The sequence below is a fragment of the Tetrahymena thermophila genome (assembly GCF_000189635.1).
Source record: "Tetrahymena thermophila SB210 genomic scaffold scf_8254649, whole genome shotgun sequence".
NCBI classification, from domain to species: Eukaryota; Ciliophora; class Oligohymenophorea; order Hymenostomatida; family Tetrahymenidae; genus Tetrahymena; species Tetrahymena thermophila.
The window spans coordinates 509,940-530,688 of record NW_002476417.1 but is presented as its reverse complement, the minus strand read 5'-3'; the positions used below and the strand labels follow the sequence as shown (position 1 = coordinate 530,688).

Genomic DNA, 20,749 nt, shown 5'->3' with positions numbered 1-20,749 from the left:
AAAATATATACCGCACTAATTAATTTCAATTATTTAATAAGTTAGTTAAACATTAATTTAGTCGACAATGTTAGATGTTCATGCATGTATAATTGACGATAAAGTTAATTACTTAAATAAATCTTAATTTGCTAAAATCTATTATTTTATAACCTAAAATTTATTTGAATTATCCTGCTTTATCAATCATTAGCTCTTTTCTAAGTTAAGGATGGCCCTTTTTTTAAAATTATAAATGAGCTTTAAATAGAAATATATCAATTTAATTACAAAGGCTTAAGGACGATATCTAAATGGGCATCAAAAGGTTGGATGAAAGTATGATAGAGGAATTAAGCACCCTTTTTTTAAATAAAATACCATTAAATTGTAATTCTTTAATCTGAATATCAAATTTTAAAACTATCATTTTTTTATTTGTAAATAAAGCTGCATACAAATTAAAAAAGAAAATTACATTGTATTTTTCATGATAGAGCCAGACAATAAACAAAGACTTAACAATGCAGTAACCAGGGATGCTATTTATAATTAAAATAAAAACAATATAACAAGCTTATTTGATAAAACATTTTCAAATAGTATAAATATGGTCAATTAAGAATTGATTAATTAATTACAGAGGTAAAAAGAATAGAATTTTTTCAACTAAAGCCAAAGCTCCGATGAAGGTCCAAACGTAGAACCATCTCTTTTGAACTTCAGCAGATTGCTTTTGGCAGTATGAAGCTTGGTAAAGACAGTAACCAGTGCTAACAGCGAAAATGGCTAAGCAGAGTAAATTGCAAATACAACAACAGGACATTCTAATTTTTAATTTTATTCTTTTTTTATAAATTTTGAAGTTTTTCCTTTTAAATTTAATTAAAATTATATACAATTAATATATAAATTTTTTAATATTTTCAAATCATCTCCTTGAAGAGAAATTAATTAATTATCCTTATATTATATGTAGTAACTCTGTAGAAGAAGAAGAAAATTTAATATTAAAAATTTTGCATCATCATCGGATTTCCTATCAAAAATATCTCATTTTTTATATTTTGGATATTCTATATGATTATTAAGCAATACTTTCTTTTCAAAACGATAAATAATCATATATTCTCTCCTAAAAATTTTACATTTTCATTATTATTTCTTCATTACAATTTATTGATTTAAACTTAAAATAAATATTTATTTATTTTAAAATATTTGCAAATTTAAATTTCATTTCAAAATCTATTAATTTATTTTTATTATTTTTTTATTTTATAAAACATTATTAATAAAACTTTTCAATTACATTTTATTCTTTATATATGATTTTAAGATGTAACTAGAATGCACTTGTAAATTAAATTAAAATTAAAATTAATTTAACTTAAATACTTTTTATAAAATAAATAATTAATTTTGATTTATTTTTTAAATTTAAAAAAAAATTTATTATCTTAATTAAATATATTTCATAACTTTATTTTCAAATTTTGTTTATTAAAAATTACAAGACCAAAGATAGATACTATGGTGTTGTATTTTTATTTTTTATTTTAAATTAAAACACCAATTTAAAAAATTCATTATAAAGATGAATTATTTTCTTTTTATTGAAAATAATTTTAACTTTTTTAATAGCATTTAAAATTACTAAAAAACCATTTGAATTTTAGAAATATTTTATCATCACTAAACTTGTTGGATTTTTTATTATTTCTTCATTTATATAATCTTTGCTTTTTGATTAAATCACCTTTGCATGCAAGCAATGTGTTGAGATGTAAAAAAAATAAAATTTCATATTGTTAAAAATCAAAAATTTGCAAGTAAAGACAAAATTAGATATACTTGTTATATTATTATAAATTTGTATAAAACTGAAGATATTTTTTTATAAAAATTGAAATTCTAAAAATAATTAATTATTTACTAATTTCGAATATTCTTCAATCATTCTTTTCAACTATTTCAACTAGTTTTATGTTCAAATTTATTCTTTTTTACAAAAATTATGTCATAATTTTTGGTTTAGAATCTTAAAATTTCGCAATATTTTGTAAAATAGTAATTTTTTTTGACAAAAAATATTTCAAAAGCAAACGCTTAATAAACTTCTACAATAATTATTAAATTAACAAATTAATTTATAATTGTATCAAGTTTATCAAATAAAGATAGATTAAGACTTAGAAAGATGTTTGACTTAAAATTTATAGCAAATATAGCTTTGACTTTGATTACACTCACTCAGCCTATATTTTATGATTCTTTTATTAGAAATCTGATTGTATAGTTAGCCATTTTCATTCCTGTAGCCTGCATTCCTGCATATTTGACAAAGAAGATGTGGTTTGTTGACATTGCTTGGCCTTGCGGATTAACTGCAATAGCTATCCAAATACTGTTCTTTTTCCCAGCTCCCTCCACATGGCACCGCACTTTTATTGGAATTTGCTACCTCTTCTAAGGTGGAAGAATGTTTTTAGGTGCTTTGGGAATGGTTTTCAGAGGAGTTTGGTCTCTTAAGAAACCTGATCTTCCTCGCTACTAATATGCCAAAGATAAATTTGCTAAAAAAGGAATGAATTTAGACCTAAATATTTAGATTGATGTTTTAACATAGTGTTTTGCCAATATTGTGACATTGAATCTTCCTGCATTTGTAATTGGATTAAACCCTGATACTAACATTCACTTCTTTGAAGTAATTTTAATGATGTTATGGTTCACTTCTCTTTATTTGGAAAACAAAGCAGATATGACTAAGAAATCATGGTTAGTAAAATCAACACCATAAGACAGAACAACTAAAGTTTGTGATGTTGGTATGTGGTCATGGTGTAGACATCCTAACTATTTCTTTGAATGGATGACATGGATAATCTATGTTTCTATGAGTCTTTTCCATATTTGGTTTTATGGATTAGGTTTAAGTGTTACAATAAAATCATTAATCAGCTTACAACTTCTATTTATACCTGTAGTCATGTATAATTGTTTAGTTTATTGGACAGGAGCTAAACCTGCTGAGCATTTTTCTGTTCAAAAGAGACCAGGATATGCTAAATACATAGAAACTACTCCATGTTTCTTCCCAAGATAGCTTCTTTCATTGCTTGGAATAAGCTACAAACCTAAAGTATAAAAAAGTAGTTGAAAAATATTTATGTAATAAAATAATGAGAAATAATTATTATTTTGAAATATCTAATATTCTTTTAAATGTTTGTATTTTATTTTTGTTATAAATTTTTCAATTTAAACAAATAAATTAAATTGTCACTTTTATTGCTTAAATAGCAAACTTATTTAGCACTTTAAGTCATAAAAAGTATTTATAGAATATTAAGAAATAGTTGAATAATATATAGTTTTAATTTATCCATTTGCTAATCTTTTCAAGATAATTTGTTGAGTAACTTTAATAACTAGTTTACAATAAAAAAATCAAATGTATACAAAAAACAAGAATTAATTCTACCGAAACTGTAGATAGTATCAGTTTAGCCTATAATCTGTTCACTAGGAAAAGACTTTGTAATAATAATAAACAATAAATATAGTGAATATCTTTATATGTTTATGCTATCAATACTATGTAGGTATAGGTTAAGATTCATTTAGCAAATTAATTTTTTTAGTAATAACTAAATTTAAAAAAATAAAAATTAACAAATAAATACTAAAAATGTATTCAGTCTGCATTGTTTGATAAGTTTAATTACTTTAAATTTCATATTTTTCTTAAATTTTATAAATTATTTTAAATTCTAAATATTTTGTATCTATCTTAATTTTATTTCTAATCATATTTAGTATTATTTTATTTCAAACTAAACATTTTTAATCTATAAAAAGAGCTTATATTTATTTATTCCAATCACACATGTCATTACTTGGAGGATTATCTTTGTCAAGCAAAGCATTTATCATTGTAAATAATCTATGGATTTTTCAAGCAAGATAGATATATTTAAGGAAGTAATTAAAAATGTATAACTGAAACATATTGCTTGCTATATGTTAAATGCTTATTCATACAATTTACTTCAAAATAATATTATTATTTTCATTAATTTTAAATTATTTTTCTTTATGTTTTTACTTAATTCATCTTGAATTTAAAAAAAAATTGTTTTATAGACAAATTATGATTATTTTTGTAGATTTAGATAATTTATTTTATTAGAATCAATGAACAAACTATTAAATTGAATTTATGGCTTCTAAAAAAATCTACTTTACTTGCATTTTAAAATTTAATTTTTCAAATCTAATTTTTATCTAATTAATCATTTGAAATTTAGATAGATTTATTTTAAAGAAGTTCATTATCAAATGAATTACTTACCTATTTTTTTTTAAAAATGTTTAGTATTTTAATGTGACTAACATATTTTACATTGTTATTATTTGCAAAACCCTATAAATTTAAATTATCCTCAATTAAATCTTCTCTTTTCTTGCTATCTAATTTATTTTTCTTCTCTTACTTTTTCTTTTCTAAATATTCTTTAACTTTTTATATTAATACTGGTATCATTTGCATCACTTTACAAATAGATATAACAGGACCTAAAAGGAGGATTATAACAAATATTACTATTAGAGATAAGCTTATGTTGTTAACAATTTCTAAATAGCCCTCCTTTGATTATGGATTGTCAAATAGTTTATCTGTTTAAATTCCTAAAGCAAATAGTAAGCAAAATGTAAGCAACCACAAGAAAGATTCGAAAATTAATTAAATATTATCAAAGAGATTTTAACAAGGCCTATAAACTATTGATAAATTTAAAAATATCAGATAGAATATAGCACAACTTAATGTTTATATTTAATACGATTAGTAAAATAGAACTATAAATATTGGTATTATTAAACTTTCGGTTAACATTTAAATGAGCTTGAAATTTCTTGATATAAAATTTTATTCAATTTTTTCATTTAAAAGAATTTCATAAAATGCTTATGAGTATGTTTTTGCAGCATCTTTTTAGAGGTTTTTTATAAAATTTGATTACTTATTTAAAATTAAATAGTAAATCGCTAAAGTTGCTATAAAATAAACACCAAAGATTAATATGAATAAAATTTTGTATTCATAGAATTTGATTTAAATTTTACTATGAATAAAGCTAATAATTTGTAGGGATATTGCAAAAAATATGATTTAGCACATTAAGTCATTAAAGAAATTAATTGCATTTAAAGAAATCATCTGATAATAGCCTTTTATTTTTTCTTAGCTTGATGGCTGATATGTTATATTTTATTAATTTAAAGCATTTATCTATTAATTGTTTTATTTAATAAAGAATATTGGAAGGCTAAATGCTAAGCAAATTAAAATGCATGCAAAAACTCCTCCAGCATTATAAATAATACTTGTTTGTCCTATTTTTTTGGTTAATATTTAGTTATTTAAGCTATCTTACGACTCTTAGAACCAGCTATTACTTAAAAAATTAATCTTTTAAAGCTTATTTAAAGGATTTTATCCCACGATAGATTACATAAACAAATAAATATATTCGTTATAAGTTATATCTATAATAAAAATAAAATTTAACTTCTAAATTGTTAGAAACTACTTAGAAAAGTTTATACCAGGAGAACTAACTGCTAAAATGGCAGAACCAATAACTACATTCTACATTTTCTAATAGGTTGTGCTGTTATTAATTTAATAGGTTTCTTAAATTTCTGTAATTTAATCTAGAGTACATTCAGTTGTTGTTAGATTTTGTTTGTATTTATTTTAGCATTACAAGCATTACCTTGTCTAGTTATCACAATTCAAGCATCCAACTTAACAATAATCAATAATACATTAAAAATTATTCAAATAATACCCATCCTTGCAAATACATTATGATGTTTAATTTTATGTGTTTGATCTTATGAAATTATTGGAAGTTTCACAGGAAATACAGCTATTGCTAGAGCTATTTAAGCAAGTTAAACAAGTAGGATGGCACTATAAACAATTTGTTAAATCGCTGCTTTAGTAATAATTATCTTTACAGATACATGAAGAGGATAAGGAAATTAAGCTAGATTTAATAAAATTATTATCTTAGTTACATGTGAGACAACCATTTAAAGACCCATCAGAGCATGTTAAACAGGAAGGATTACATTAAGAGCATTAATTACTACTTGTTTTATAATATCTTGGAAGACACTAACATACTCCATTTTAAATTTATGTGTGAGGATACTTACATGTTAAACTAAAAAAATTTAAGTAATTTAATATGCTAAATTATTTTACCAATTATTATTATTTGGGCCATTACAGGTCAAACAAGAATCATCACATTTATAACATATTTATAAATTTTAATCATCTTGATAGCCATTTAAACAAGCACATACATTAGAATCAGTTATTTGCATTCTGTTAGAAGCTTGAGGGCAAGATGTGCAATAATTACTTTAATCGCATGTTTGGCAAAAATAAGGACATTTCTAGCAACCTAAAGTAGGATCTTTGTAATAGCCTTATTTACATTTACAGTACCCATCATAACCAGCTAACTCGCATTTACAAACAGAAGAATCATTTATTTAAGAGCACAAAGGTTAACAAATATTGCTATCACTACAATTTTAAAACGATTAATCAGATCTAGTTATAACTAATTTAAAAATAATTGTATATTTTGAAATATCTATTTATATAGTTTAAACATTTTTATTTTTAAGTATAAAACACTTTACTTAAATAAAAGTAAGTATTTTAAATTAAAGTAGGGGGAAACTAATGATTATACAGTAGTTAAATAAGATATTCAAATTTTAAATTTTACTTAAAGTTTCAGGGTAACCAAACTAGTAAGAAACAGAATATAATATTAATTAAGTATCCTAAATTAATTAAATTATTTTAAAATAATATCTTAAAATAGTAATTTACAGGCATAGTAGATACTAAATGTAAGCCATTAGGATACAATAAGTTGGTTTGTGATTTATCAAAAGGATAAATAGCTAATTTAATTAGAAATTTTAATTGAATAAATATTTGATTTTAACAATTTACAATTTATCTAACTTGGTGCCTAGGTAGCTATCAATTAATTGATTTAATAATAGCTTGATAAAGGTGAGTTAGTTATATCTTATAAATTTATTGAAATTATACTTTCAAAAGAATATTAATTTTGAATTATAAGCTGGTATATAACTAATTAATTTCCTTAATATGCTATTATCTGGTTTTAATTGTATGGCTTTATAATAAAAGTTAGTTTAATATTATTAATATTTTATAGTAGTTGGTTGGTGTAATTGTTTAAAATTAATTTTAAAAATTTATATTTTAAATAAAAATTTATGTTTTTTACTTGGAGTTAAATAAAACTTGTAGGTATTTATGATAAGCCTGTAGGAAGATAAGATAATGCCTAACATGATATTCCCTAAATTTCTTTATAAATAATTAAACTAATAAATAATTTTAGAATTAGCTTACAATAAAAGTTTTATTAACTGCAGAGAGCTAAAGGGTTTTGATTCTAATTTTATAAAAAATAAAATAAATTGATGAAAGTAAATATTTTTATTTACATCTGAATACCATATTCCTTAAATTTGTTAAGTGCAAAATGGATTTAAGCGGACTTGGATCAAGTTAAAACTGGTATCTAAGTCTTAAAAAAAATTAAAATAAAAGCTAGTAAAATGGAATTAAAATCTTACAATATATGTTATTTTAATCGAGCTAGATAGTTAAAACTGCTAAATACTAAATAAAAAATAAAAAAAAGTAAAAATGTTATAGAAAGTAAATAAATATTCTTCTATAATTAATTATAGTTTCTGTTTATTCTAACCACAAAAATATCTTAAAAAAGTTAAAGTCATCTTTTTATTTAAAATCAATTGTAAGATATAGTTGGGCATTAAAAGTAGTAAACAATAAATTAATTTACATTTTTAGAGTTAACTAATGAGTAATTTTATATATTATTTTAGAGAAGAGTATCTTAATTCGATATCTGAAATTCTTGGTTTTTAGAGATAAATTCACATACTTTTAATAAGAACATTATTAAATTTAAATAATAGAGTTTTTTGTTGTAAGATACATTTCAAGTAGTAGTTATAGTTGTTTGAATCTTAATAAACAATTAAGAAGCTACTTTTAACAGAATCCTATTTAAAAATGCTAATAAATATAGTTTAATAACAAATTAAAGTTACTTTGGAGAGCTAAAATAAATTTTAACAAATCTAATTAATGGCGAGTGGCTAACTGTAAGTTACATTATTCAAATAATCTTATACTACAAGTAAAAAATAAAAAATATATTTATTTCTTTTTAATATTTTACCATAGATATTATAATCCTATTTGTTGCAATACGCAAAATATGTATCATCCAATAAAATTGCAGATACAATTTCATACCCATAATTATTAGAAAAAATGTCTGTTAACTCGCAGCTAATTTTTCTAAAAATGAGAATGAAAAATAAGATTATTGCAGTATTAGATTCAAATAGCTAGACAAAATTGATTAACTACATTTTTAATCTCGAATATGTTTTCTAAATTAATTAATTAATTAACTAATTTTGCCTTTTTTTTATTATTTAACTTTAATTTACTCTTTCTTTTTTTTCACTAATATTTTAATTGTTTATTTAATATCACTTAAGATAAATCATAAAAGTAGAAAATAAAGATATTAAAAAAGTACTTTCAACACGCAGTACTGATTATTTAAAATAATAACGTTTCATTACTAAATGAAAATAAATCTTAATAATACTTCTCTAAATGAATATACTTCTTAATATTTTGAATTATAAATAATTTATCTTTCAAACAAAACCATCAATTATTAAATTGTATTTTTATTAACCTTTAGAACTAAAAGATTAAACTTTTCGATTATTTATTGTGAAATTAATTTAAATAATGTTTTGTTTAGATATTTAAGGTTTATTTAAATAAAATCGAATGAGTTTAAAATATTAAAATTAATTAATATATGTTGCTAATAATATAAATAAAATAATAAATATATTAATTTTTTTTTAACTTTTGAAATTTTTTTTTGAATAAAAGAGAGTTTTAAATTAATTCACATTAATTTATCATTTATTTTTTTTAAATCTAATTTTTCATTCTTTTGTTTATGATTTTTTTCTTATTATTAAGCTTTTGTTGATTGTTAAAGAGATATACTTTTAGTTGGTAATTCTATTTCATGTTTTTTTGAAAGCTCAATTTATTTATTTAGTTTTATTTTTTTAACTTAGCTTAATAAAGGAGGTGAATTAAAAATAGAAGGGTTAGACTAAAGCTATCTCATAGATCTGTATTATTCTAGCATATGCTATTAATGTATAGTTGATCTATCCCAAAGTTTAGACGTATTTTTTAGAGTAAAATCATAAAGACTTACATTGTCATAGTTTGTAACACTTTCTTGATCTTAACTTTCATTCTTCTAAAATTTCTGCTTTATTTTGTTGCATATTTCTTTAATTTAAGCTTGATATTCTTTTCTGAGACTAAATAATTGAACTATCAAATAAATAGGATTTAATAGTAAAATCATTATGCAAGATCCTATTGCAACCCAACTTAAAGTAGTAAACAATTAGATGTCTTTTTCACTTATTTGATTAAAGTCTAATATAAATGAAAGTTTCACTGCTATAAAAAGAATTGTGGCATAAAGGATAATCCAACATGATTAATCTAAGATTAAAAATAGATTATCAATAAACTTATTCATAGGACTTGTTGCTACAGTTAGTATGAATAAAAGAACATAAAAACCTAAGCAAAGGCCAATCTGTATCTATGAATCAAATCCAAAAAATATAATAAAAATTGGAATGAAAATATTCTCAATTGTTATTTAAATGAGTTTGTAATTTCTCCTAAAGAAGGTGTTTCCCTTTTAGTTCAAATTTATGTTAGAATAAATTGACTGCTCTATTTTTTCTGTGCTGTGCAAGCTTACATCTTGTTAATAATTTCCTATAGAGTTAACTATGAATAAAGATTTACCAGCAATAAAAAAAATATATATTCCTACTATTATTAAAAGTATAATCTTAGGAACAAATAAGCTATCTGAAACAGGATCAAATTTTATAAATGCAGCTATCTATAGAAAAACTGAGAAAAATATTATAAGGCTCAGAACTTAGTGGATTAATACTAAGAAATAAGGATAGTAGTTTTCTCCTATATTTTTTATCAATTTTGTAGAATTATACTTAATCTCTTCAGCGTTTCTAATAATTTCGTTTTTTTTATAAAAGATTATAAAAGGAAGAGATATTATCCAAAAGATGGTTATGATTACTACACAGCCTCCACTATTTTTAAGTATGCTATCGCTAATATTTTCCTAATTAAATTAATTGCTAATATAAACTGGACTGTCTTCAGTTTTTATAAAGTATTTATCTATGATATTAAATTTATGTAAGCTGGAAATAGGTGAAGTTCCTCCAAATATAATAAAAAATTCATGCAGTAATTAAGGGTATGCGATATTTATTAAGAGCATAAAGTTAAATTTTTGTAGTAATAGGAGCTAAGTAGCTATGCTTGAGTTTGGTTAAAATGAAGACAGAAAAATTGAGCCTGCTACAGTTGAACCCACAGATGCATATACAGCTGTTTTTGTGCTATTCTAAACTAAGTGAAGAGTTCCCTGAGGTATTGTGGATGGTATTATTTGAACACATAAATTATTATTACTCAATTCAAAGTTTTGTTAGCATTTTTAACAAGATTAAGAATTTGAGCATTTTAAACAATTGGATGTACATTTTTAACATAAATTAGTTGGTTCTAATTAAAAATAACTTTCTTAGCAAATGCAAGTATTGCCTTATAAAATTTTTAGTGGATCGCTACATGATAGACAGTTTTTACTTGAATTTGAGCAAGTTTTACATGACTAATCACACTGAGAGCAAATACTACTAGATCCATTTTAAAAATACCCATTTTAGCAATCACAATTTCCTGTCTAAGCATTTAACATTCTGTTTGTATTTGGTAAACAGACTGAACATTTTAAAGGTTAGTTGACATTGCAAGTTTGACAATTATCAGCACATTATTAGCAAATTAAATTATTATTGACAGAAACAAATCCTTAATTGCAAATGCATTAATTTTGGGATAAATTTCTGTATTGTTTCTAAAAGCAAGATGTGCAGTTCTAAGGTCCATTACCTTAGCATGTTTGGCATGTCTAATCACATTAAACACAAACACCACTTTAATCAAAAAAACCATCTTAACAAATGCAAGTATTTGTTTTTGAGTCTAATATTCTATTTTAGTTAGAATCGCATGTTAGGCAATTATTATTTTGACCACCGTTGCAAGTCTTACAAGTGCTATGGCATGGTGTGCAAACAAATTTATTATTCTCGTAAAAGCCTGGATTACATTAGCAAATATTTCCATTCTATTGTTAAACTAATGTTCTGTCAGGAGAGCAAGATGAACTTTATTTTAATAGAAATAAAATTTTAAAACAAATAAATATCTGTAATTATTTAACGAATATAAAATTGCTTAAAACAAAAAACTAAAAAATAAGCATATTTAGAATCATAGCTTAAATGAAATAAAATTATTTTGTTTGTTCTTTAAAATTATTTAAAAATAGTAAGTTTAATTAATTTTAAAAAATAAACATAAGATAAAAATATTATTTGTAAATTAGTTTGATAAAATAGTCCTATTTTTAATTAATAAGTTCGATTTTTAATCACCTTTTAAAAAAATGATTAGCTATCTAAACTGATTATAAGGAGAAACAAAAAATATATATATATAAGTATAGACTTTTACCATGAAAATTAATCTTAGGGTTAGGAACATGTTTTACAAGTTGAAAAGCAGGCTGAAGAAAGACATTTTGACTAAGGAACTGTATATTCTTAATAACCAGTTTGACAAACACATTTTCCTGCATTCAAAATTCTAAATGAATTAGGATCACATTAAGTACATTATACAATTTATTAAATTTTTTAGCAAGTCATACAAGTTTAATCACATTTTTAGCAAACACTTGTTCCGTTATCATAGAATCCTTTAAGACAACTACAAATATTATTTTAGTCTCTAGAGCTATTTTAAGAACAAGATGTACATTAAACATTTCCTTAGTTATTTTTTGAACAAGTTTAACAATAGTAAGGACACTAAGCACATACCAAACTACCATTATCATAGTAACCACTTTAGCATTGGCAATTATTTTATTTATCTTATCTGTAAATACTTAAGCCATTAGAGGCAGTTTAGCAAGCATCACATTAACTGATAGACTGAGAACAAGAAGAGCAATAATAAGAACATTAAACACAAAGCTACTAATCTTTGTCCCACATAAATCCAGTTTAGCATATACCTTATGTATATCTCCACACTAAATTTATGTTTAAATAATAATTATTTTTTTAATTACGATTTATCATATTATAATTTTTACCTGAGACTGATGTCTGATCAGCATATGCAAGTTATGAGTTATCCTTAATTGTTTAAAAATATAAATATATTTATATTAAAATAACTTGTTTTTGATAAAAGATACGGGTGATATTGCCATAGCTGATAAGGTAAAAGTACCGTTTATATTTGCTCTATAAATGAGATTGTTATTTTATAAAATTTCATACACTATCAATTAAATATTTTTTAATATTTTAAATTATTTTAAATTTCAAAATTTACTAAAGATATTTGTTTTTGAAGAATCAATATAGAAAAATCTCCACTATGAAATCAAAACTTAACTAGGTCTAGAAGCAAGCTGAGTTGATTGCTTTCTTGTAACTTGCCCATTACTATATGTACAGAGAGTAACTAAATTGTCTTCTACCAAAATAAAATCTTAAATTGTAGAATCTCCTATTGGCTAATTAAATTATAAAATTAAGTAAGCTAAGTAAAAAATCTATGTATTTAAATGAATACTCCTCCTAACTTCACAATTTATAAATACTAACAACCTGCAGCTATAAATGGTTATATTATTACAACAGATGCATTAATCTAACTGGATGTAGTTGTTTACTCCCATTCTTTATAATTTAAAAAATAAATAAAAAAAATTATTTAATAAAGAAAAGGTTACATATTAATATTTCACCGCACAAAGCTAAAAATTTTTAAGATTACTATTATTTTAGTTATTAGTTAGAAATTAAGTAAGTAATAAGTAAATATATTATTAAAAAGGAGTAAATATAAAAAAATAATTAATTCTTATTTATGTATTTTTTTAAAAGAAAATTTACTTTAAATGAAATTAATCCTCTGAATTATCCAGTGCATCCATTCAAATTAACGAGTTTATTATTAGAATACATCCCTTATTTTTAAATTTATTAGTTATTTTTATATTAGAATATCTTATCTGTTTTAAGTTACATTGTATAATATTGTTTTACTTTATAGATACTACCTGTTAGTTTATAATTAATAACATTTTAATTAAAGATCGCTTATTTAATTGCAAATATATTTTTTACATTATCCTGACCAGAAAGAACCACTAACGATTGTAGGCGACTATCTGAATATTATAACTAAGAGTATTAGTTGTATTTACTCAAATTCAAATTAACAAAAAGTGCATCTATTAAATAAATAATTAACGATAAATAATTTGCTTTTTTGTAGATTTATACTATAAAGAAAATTGTTGTCTCCTCCCCCATATACGTACATATCCTAAAATAAATTTCAGTAAGTAAAATAAGTAAAAGAAATAATTTGAGAGTTGGTTTTGAAAGAAATTACCTGATAATAGTATGCGTTAATACATTTCCCATTACTATATGTTGATGTTTAATTGCTTGATATTTAATAAGCTAAAAATAATTAATTTATCATAAACAAGCAGCATTTTTTAAATCTATTTTACTAATTAGTTTTTGATCAGTATTGATAACTATTAAATAATCATTAGAATAAAAGGTCAACATAGTTATCTATGAGATTTAAGATGAAAAATTAATCAAAGGAGAAGTACAGATCAAGGTAGAAATGTGTAAGTTGAAAATAATGAGCCACTTTTATTTTATACTAAAGAAAACCATATTTGTATATGAATTAATTAACTTATTGAGCCTTGTTATTGTTTGATTATTTCTTTTTACTTTATAATTATTATTATTTATGCATACAAAGTATAGTTAAAAATTTCTTTCAAATCAATTAATCAATTCTATTGTTTACATTCTTTAACAAAGAAATTTTAATAAATCATCCATTCATTCACTCCTTTAATTCAACTCATTTTTCATGTTAATCAAATCCATAAAAATCAATAACATTACAAAATAAGAATTTAAATGAAAATTTCTATAAATTATTTTCACTGATAAAAAATACAACCTAATATATACGCATGTTATTTACTTTGTGATAAAATAAACTAATGGACTTAATTTATTTTTAATGTATTTCTTAATTTAAATATAATAACACATACATACATATATATCTAGTAAAAATCAAGCAAGAAATTATTTATTAAAAAAGATTATTATTAAATATGATAATTAGTCTACATATTCTTTCAATATTTACAAAAGTAAATTCAATTAGATATACTAATTATCAATTAATAATCATTTTCTAGTAAATAATTCAATTTAATTTTCTTTTTTATGGTAACTTGATTATTTCTAAGTTAGATTTATACGCCTGCTGTTATTAGTTTACATAAATTGATTATTCCTTAGATGGCATTCTTAAATTTAAGATTTTTTAACCTTAAAGATACTCATACCAGAAGAGTCTTGCTTTTTAGATGAATTATATTTTTTAATACTTTTTTAATTAATTAGGTTGTAAGATAAATTTTTTGAGTTGATTGATAAACTATTATCTGGCTGATCGTTTTCAGTTATTTCTTATTTCTTTTATTATTTCTATTTGCAAATCTTCTCTTTTATGTCCGCTAGAATTTCTTATATCTTTTATTTTATTAATTTCCTTTTGACAAAAATATCTATGAACATAGAAATAGGGTTCAAAATTAAAATAAATAAGCAAGATGCCATAATAATCCAGCTTAGGTTTGTCAGTAGATTTATTTCAGATTCTGGAACGATTTTTAAGTTTTCCAAATTAGAAACTCTGTTTCCTACAAAATAAATACCCAAAAGTACAATCACCCATAGAGCTTGCTCAATTATAAGAAAAACATTCTAAGCGCAGGTCTTCAAAGGTCTTAGTAATAAAGATATAGAGAATAAAGTGACCTGCACTGATAAGCAACTGAATATTTAAGGCATAAAGCTCGATTCTGCAAACGTAATTAGCAAAGGGAATAATACATTTTCAAAAACAATGTAAATTAATTAAAAATTTCGAGCTAATTCTGGTTATGATTTGGTTTCTTAATTGAACTATTCGTATATTAATATCTCGATACTTTTCTAGTTAAAATAAATATTTTCAGGCTGGTAGTTATTTTGATTGTTAACTAATTTACACAGTTTGAAAAGACAAATTAAAAAATAAACCAAAACAATAACAGTGGCAATCATTTTAACTAATATTAGATCTAATTCATAAGCATCATAGATTGCTATAGAATAGAACTGTACCCCAGTGCTAAAAAAGACTATCGTAATTAATATTTAATGTATCAGTATAAGAAGGAAAGGAAATAAACTTTCATTAAAAAAGCAAACGAATTTTAAAAATTTATCTTTAACTTCTACCATTTGCTATTTTTTTTATTAATTTTTATAATAGATTAAAAACGGTAAAGATATTGCCCAAAACATAATAATTATGCAAATACTACCTCCACAATTAAAGAGGATATTTTCTCCAATTTTTTCTAAGCCAAATTTATTTGGCAATAAAGTTCCCTTTTCTTCTCCAAAAATTTGTTTTGTCAATAAATTAAATTTGTTTATCTAATCGATGGGAGACTTACCTCCAAATGCCTTAAAAAATGTCTAAAGAAGTTCTGGATAAGATGTCTTAATTAAAAGCAGGAAGTAAAGTTTTTACAGCTTTAAAAATGAAGAAGCAATACTAGCATTTGGCTGAACTGACTAAAGCAAGAAAGATGATGTTATAGTAGAACCAATCACAACCGTAGTGGCTTATTCAGTCGCACTGCTTACAGTTTTAAGTTATTCTTTTGATATTGTAGAAGGAATTACTTTTTAGCAAATTCCCTTTGAGTCAAGTTAAAAATTAGCATCACACTATGAACATACTGCCAAGCTTTAACATGAAGAACATCCATTTTAACATTTTAAGCATTATTTTGATGAAGGATCTTCAAAATAGCCATCTTTACATAAACATTCTTAATTTTACGATAAAACTCTCAAATCAGAATTGCATGATGTGCATTAACTTTCTGATTAAATACAACTTTTGCATTAACTGCCACATTTAAAGCAGGCACTTTCTCCTTCAATAGAATAATACCCTTCTAAGCACTCACATTAGCCTTTAGAGTCAATTCCTCTATTTAAATTTGGAAGACACTATAAACATTTTTCACTATCACACTTCTAGCAAAAGGGACTGCATTTCTGGCATTCTAAATTACCAGATCGTTCAAAGTATCCTTCTTTGCATAAACATTCTTAACTAGACAAATATCTATTCTAATTTTAATAGCATGATTAACAAAAATTTTTACTTTGATTAGAGCAAGTTTCACAGCTCTCGTGGCAACGCAAGCATGTATTTTTGACTTCAAAGTAACCGCTTTAGCAAACACATTATTTTTCTTTTAAAATTTTGTTTAGAGATACATCACAATCTGTGCAGCTATTGGGTCCTTTCTCATTGCATAATTTACAACTAGGATCACATTAAAAGCACTGCCAATTATTCAAGAAGAAACCTTCTTTGCATATACACTCTGAATTCGATATTATTTTGTTTGCATTAACATCACAGGTCGTACACTATGAACTTTCTGGACCTTTGCAGGTTTTACAGTTTTCATGACACTTTTCACATTATTTACTTTTAGATTCAAAAAATCCATCTTTACATAGACATTTATTATTTACTAACTATCTGTTTTAGCTCTCATCACATGATTCACAATTTAAGTTATTTGTATCAGAACATGTTTTGCAAGTTAAATCACAAGGTATGCATGTATTATTAACTTAGGATTTACCTATCTCACATATGCATTTACTACCTTTTAATTTTTTCCCCTCAACCTCATTACATGTTTGGCATTAATTATCTCCTTCACCAAAACAAGTTTTGCATGAAATATGACATTATAGACATTAATCGCTACTTAGATAAAAACCATCTTTACAAATACATTAACCATTTTAATTAATTTTATTTTAGCTTTCGTAGCAGCTTATGCATTAATTAGAAGCACCTCCTGAGCATGTTTTACAACTAGAATCACATTTATGGCATAAACTATTTTCTTCAAAATACCCATCCTTACACTTACATTTTTAAGTTACTATGTCAAAATATCTGTTTTATTCTGTTTCTAAACAATTTAGACAATCACGTTCAGTTGGCCCATTACAAGATTTACAAATACTATGACATTAAAAGCACTATTATTCTGGTGAAGAATAATATCCAGACCTACATTTACAAAATTTTTAATTTCCTACTATTATTAGCTCTCTTTCTGACGGACAAGTAATACTATTTTATTTCATAAAAAATATAATAAAATATTAAAGAAAATCAGTTACCACTAGTCTTCTTTATTTGGTTACAAGCAATTTTCACATGTCCTATCACAGCCTTTATTTAATAAACAAACTGGCTCTCTAGAATTTTACTCTGAATAGTTCTATTTGCACACACAATCTGAACCTATAAGCTCTCTATTTTGTGAAGTATAGCAAGATAAGCACTTAAAAGACTCATTTACGCATGTTTGACATTTTTAATTACATTGCTAACACATTTATGCCTGAATACTCCAATAGTAGCCATCAACACATTATGAGCATTATACTTTTCCAGAACTAAATTTGCAAATTTAACAATTATCTGGACATTTAATACAATTTTAACTTTAACCATCATCATAATACCCTTCTAAACAAGAGCAATCTTCTGTATTTTATTTCCTTTTGCTTACTAAACTATCTTTGCAAGACAAACATTATAGTATTTTATTTCCAGGTTATAACTGGCATGTTATACAATTATAAGGGCATTTTAAGCATATAGGATTATTTAAGTTATCGTAATATGAATCCCAGCAAGAACAATTTTATGAAACATCATTTCTAAAAGTACTACCACTTACACAAGAGTCGCATTTATTGATATCAGTAGAGCAAGTTTCACAAAAGTAAGCACATTTCACACAAGAATTATCCTTTTTCATCTCTCCTGCTTTACAGACAATTTAAGGTGGTTCTTAGACTATTATATCTTTGTGTAAATGATGTAAATTTAATATATATTTAAAAAATAAATTTAAATACTATAAACAGTTTATTTGCTTTCAATAAAAACTAAATTTTGTCCACTCTAATTTTAAATAAAATTTTTAATAAACTTTAGTATAAAAATAAAAAATTTATAAATTAATAACTACTTTTTTAAATACTAAATAAAAACTAAAAAGAAGAATGCTATTGAAAAAATTTTTTTAAATTACTGGAGAAATTTAAAGTTTGCTTATATCATTTTTATGTTAATAAATATTAAGTTAATTTATTGTCTTTTTGAGAACATCAATTTAGTAATCTATTTATTTTAAAATAATTGTGTTAATTTAAATTAAATCTAAAATTAATTAAGTAAGTATACATATTATCTGTCTGTTGGTATCTATAATAAATATATTTTCATTTAACACATTAACTTCTTTAGGTATACTTTTAATTTCGACTGAAAATTCATAATTAACTTTATTACTCATTGTATCTGCACTGCAATATTAAATTTTTTTATCAATTATTAAAATAAATTTATACTTTTCTTTCTTTATTTAAAAAACATATTTTTACAAAAGGATTTTAGTAAAATGAAATATATTTATTACATCTTATTTAAATACCATAGAAAATTATTAAGGGTTTATACTATCATGATTTAGATCATTTTTCTCTAATGTTTTACTATCTTTTTTCATCCAATCTATAATATAATATTTAATTTTAATCTTATATTTCTTATGTTCTTTTATAATTTACACATTAGCTTCTTTTCACATAGAGCTATTATCATAGTAGGCTAGTTATAAAATTGTTGGTCTTAATTTATATATTCATTTAAAAATTAATATAATTACTCCATATTCAAAAAGTCCATTTATCTATTTATCACAACCAGTTAATTTAGCTTTTTATTATGTTTTACTCTCATACCCTTCGATAATTAAAATTAAATTTATTTGTATTTAGGAAACTTAAACTTGAAATTTACAATAAACTTCTCTTTGAGAGTCCTTACTGTAAGCATACACTTCCTAAAATAAAAATTTCAATATAATAACTCTATAATTGAGATTAGAAGTTACTTCATTTGGGTTTAGGATAAAAACTTAACTAATCGGTTTATTTTTTTCTATAATATTAACTTGTTTTTCATCAGTTGTAGAAATACCACTCATCTTAACATCTAAATAAAAAATGAAGACAATTCTTTGTTACATATTTATTCTTTAATTTACATTTAATTTCATATTTAAGACCAATAATTATTAATTGATCAATCTATTTTATAGAATTTCAATTTAAATAAGTTAAAAAAAAATTAATTTACATCTTTTAGGTAGGCGTTTTAGCAGAATGAAGGATTAGCATAACTCTATTAGTTTTTAGTAGATATTTAGACAGCTTTTAAATAAATACCATTATTCAATATTAAGAAACGAAGATATTTTTGATTTACTATAAAATGGATCTTCCTCATAATCTAAGTTAGAAATAAGGATATAATCATCAGAGTAAAATACTGCTGTGTAAAGATTATTCTTTTATGAAGAAAAGACTTAAGTAGCTTAGAATGCTTAATACCTTTTCAATAAGAGAAGTATGAGAATGGTAATAACTAAATTCATTTAATTAATTTTAGTTTACTATCTTATTATTGCTTTTTTTTTTGTGTGATTTTTTGTATATTTTAAAGCCAAGAAAATCGCAAAGAATGTTAAGAAAAATATTCACTAAATTTTAATACATATTAAAAATTGATTACTTTTTTATGGAAATAAGATATAAGTAAATAATAATCAAATACTAAATAATTTACTCTATCCATAACTTAATCATATTTAAGAATCGATATAAATATATTTGCTCTTCATTTTAATTGTTACTTTGTCGAAAAAGTCATATTTATTTTTTTTTGAGAGTTTATTAAACCTAAATGAGAAGAAAAGTATGATAAAATTGTACTACATATGATATACCAGAAAAAAATTAATCCTGCTAAATGTTTTTGTATTATTTACTTTATTTTATTAACATTAATTATTATAACATTTAAAATGCTTAACATTATCTTAAACTTTTACTTTTTAAAAAAAAAATTAATAAAATGTATTCCAACACAACAAAAGATTTACTTACTGTAATACCATTTATCTTAATATTTTAAATATATTAAGTGATATCAGTTTTAAAATAAAAATTCAATTTTTTTGGTTTAAAAATCTTAAATATTTTAATTTTTAATTAAATAAAATTTACAATGTGTATTATATAAAAAAATTAATTAATTAATTTTATTAGCAATAATAATATATTTTAGTTAATTTTT

The 20,749-nt window shown here is 23.0% G+C and overlaps 6 protein-coding genes across 6 annotated transcripts; 1 reads left to right on the top strand and 5 right to left on the bottom strand. All coding sequences in view use genetic code 6, as the record gives it.

Moving 5' to 3' along the window:
• Positions 1-186: 186 nt before the first annotated feature.
• TTHERM_00270350 (HVA22/TB2/DP1 family protein) lies at positions 187-805 on the bottom strand (the record flags this gene model as incomplete). The annotated part of the gene is made up of 4 exons (XM_001015971.3): positions 187-217; positions 271-341; positions 458-521; positions 621-805. 4 exons carry the CDS (start codon positions 803-805, stop codon positions 187-189), a joined length of 351 nt encoding a protein of 116 aa, XP_001015971.2.
• Positions 806-2,179: 1,374 nt separating this feature from the next.
• On the top strand, positions 2,180-3,142 carry TTHERM_00270340 (3-oxo-5-alpha-steroid 4-dehydrogenase; the record flags this gene model as incomplete). Its single annotated transcript, XM_001015970.1, has 1 exon — positions 2,180-3,142. One exon carries the CDS (start codon positions 2,180-2,182, stop codon positions 3,140-3,142), a length of 963 nt encoding a protein of 320 aa, XP_001015970.1.
• Positions 3,143-4,252: 1,110 nt separating this feature from the next.
• On the bottom strand, positions 4,253-4,534 carry TTHERM_000268361 (hypothetical protein; the record flags this gene model as incomplete). Its single annotated transcript, XM_012797618.1, has 2 exons — positions 4,253-4,336; positions 4,388-4,534. 2 exons carry the CDS (start codon positions 4,532-4,534, stop codon positions 4,253-4,255), a joined length of 231 nt encoding a protein of 76 aa, XP_012653072.1.
• A 1,295-nt stretch (positions 4,535-5,829) lies between these two features.
• Positions 5,830-8,042, bottom strand: TTHERM_000268350 (transmembrane protein, putative; the record flags this gene model as incomplete). The annotated part of the gene is made up of 10 exons (XM_012797617.1): positions 5,830-6,208; positions 6,263-6,629; positions 6,801-6,822; positions 6,908-6,981; positions 7,034-7,111; positions 7,338-7,412; positions 7,466-7,508; positions 7,561-7,637; positions 7,693-7,738; positions 7,926-8,042. 10 exons carry the CDS (start codon positions 8,040-8,042, stop codon positions 5,830-5,832), a joined length of 1,278 nt encoding a protein of 425 aa, XP_012653071.1.
• Positions 8,043-9,083: 1,041 nt separating this feature from the next.
• On the bottom strand, positions 9,084-14,136 carry TTHERM_00268340 (transmembrane protein, putative; the record flags this gene model as incomplete). Its single annotated transcript, XM_001015968.2, has 13 exons — positions 13,920-14,136; positions 13,796-13,866; positions 13,684-13,726; positions 13,525-13,631; positions 13,424-13,457; positions 13,291-13,364; positions 13,128-13,170; positions 12,968-13,074; positions 12,725-12,908; positions 12,585-12,670; positions 12,480-12,522; positions 11,834-12,416; positions 9,084-11,484 (listed from the first exon to the last, which is right to left on the bottom strand). The coding sequence occupies exons 1-13, from the start codon at positions 14,092-14,094 to the stop codon at positions 9,084-9,086; spliced, it is 3,951 nt and encodes a 1,316-aa protein (XP_001015968.2). The 5' UTR covers positions 14,095-14,136.
• A 492-nt stretch (positions 14,137-14,628) lies between these two features.
• On the bottom strand, positions 14,629-20,048 carry TTHERM_00268330 (SNARE domain protein; the record flags this gene model as incomplete). Its single annotated transcript, XM_001015967.2, has 13 exons — positions 14,629-17,668; positions 17,719-18,412; positions 18,466-18,511; positions 18,642-18,730; positions 18,794-18,968; positions 19,029-19,123; positions 19,180-19,219; positions 19,278-19,354; positions 19,412-19,454; positions 19,506-19,606; positions 19,659-19,701; positions 19,751-19,824; positions 19,880-20,048. 13 exons carry the CDS (start codon positions 20,046-20,048, stop codon positions 14,629-14,631), a joined length of 4,686 nt encoding a protein of 1,561 aa, XP_001015967.2.
• Positions 20,049-20,749: the final 701 nt, after the last annotated feature.